Source organism: Charadrius vociferus, unplaced genomic scaffold (assembly GCF_000708025.1).
Source record: "Charadrius vociferus isolate BGI_N301 unplaced genomic scaffold, ASM70802v2 scaffold904, whole genome shotgun sequence".
NCBI lineage: Eukaryota > Metazoa > Chordata > Aves > Charadriiformes > Charadriidae > Charadrius > Charadrius vociferus.
The window spans coordinates 4,569-5,261 of record NW_009647950.1 but is presented as its reverse complement, the minus strand read 5'-3'; the positions used below and the strand labels follow the sequence as shown (position 1 = coordinate 5,261).

Sequence of the window (693 nt, the reverse complement as noted above, 5' to 3'; positions counted from 1 at the left end):
CAGGATGTCCCCATCGCCCGGGTGTCCCCGGGGGCACCTGTTTGTTCATGAAGCAGTAGATGATGGGGTTGTAGACGCAGGCGCTCTTGGAGAAGAAGGCAGGGATGGTGACCAGGCGCAGGTCGAGGCCGTGGTCCCGGTTGTTCACCATGTACATGGCCAGAGCCGCGTAGGGCACGTAGCAGAGGCAGAAGGAGCCCACCATCACCACCACCATGCGGGACACCTCCCGCTCTGCCTTCTGCGTGGTGGCTGACTCCTGTTGCTGCGCGGCCACCTGAGCCCAAAGCGGGAGGTCAGGATCGGCCCCCGGCTCCTGGCAGGGCCACTGTCTGTCTGTCCAAACGGCCCTTCCTACCGCCGCCCCTCCTTCCCTCCTTCCCTCCATCTCTTCTTCCCTCATTCCCTCCGTCTTTCCATCTCTCCGTCCCTCCATTCCTCCATCTCTCCATCCAGTCCTCCATCTCTCCATCTCTCTATTCTTCCAGCCAATCTTCCATCTCTCAATCTCTCCTTCCCTCCATCCCTCCATCTCTCCATCTCTCCTTCCCCCATTCCTCCATCCCTATCCCTCCTTCCCTCCATCCCTCCACCCCTTCGTCCCTCCATCCCTCCTTCCTCATCCCTCCAACCCTCCCTCCCTCCCTCCCTCCCTCCATCCCTCCATCCCTCTATCCCTCCTTCCTTCCATCC

At 61.2% G+C, this 693-nt stretch overlaps 1 protein-coding gene across 1 annotated transcript in view; it reads right to left on the bottom strand.

The window, feature by feature from the left end:
• Nucleotides 1-37: 37 nt before the first annotated feature.
• OPN1SW (opsin 1 (cone pigments), short-wave-sensitive) overlaps nt 38-693 on the bottom strand; it is a gene marked incomplete at its 3' end in the record, with an annotated part of 5,186 nt that continues 4,530 nt past the window's right edge. Inside the window, exon 2 of the mRNA XM_009883295.1 lies at nt 38-277. Coding sequence (XP_009881597.1) covers nt 38-277 — 240 coding nt within the window. The remainder of the gene's footprint in view (nt 278-693) is intronic.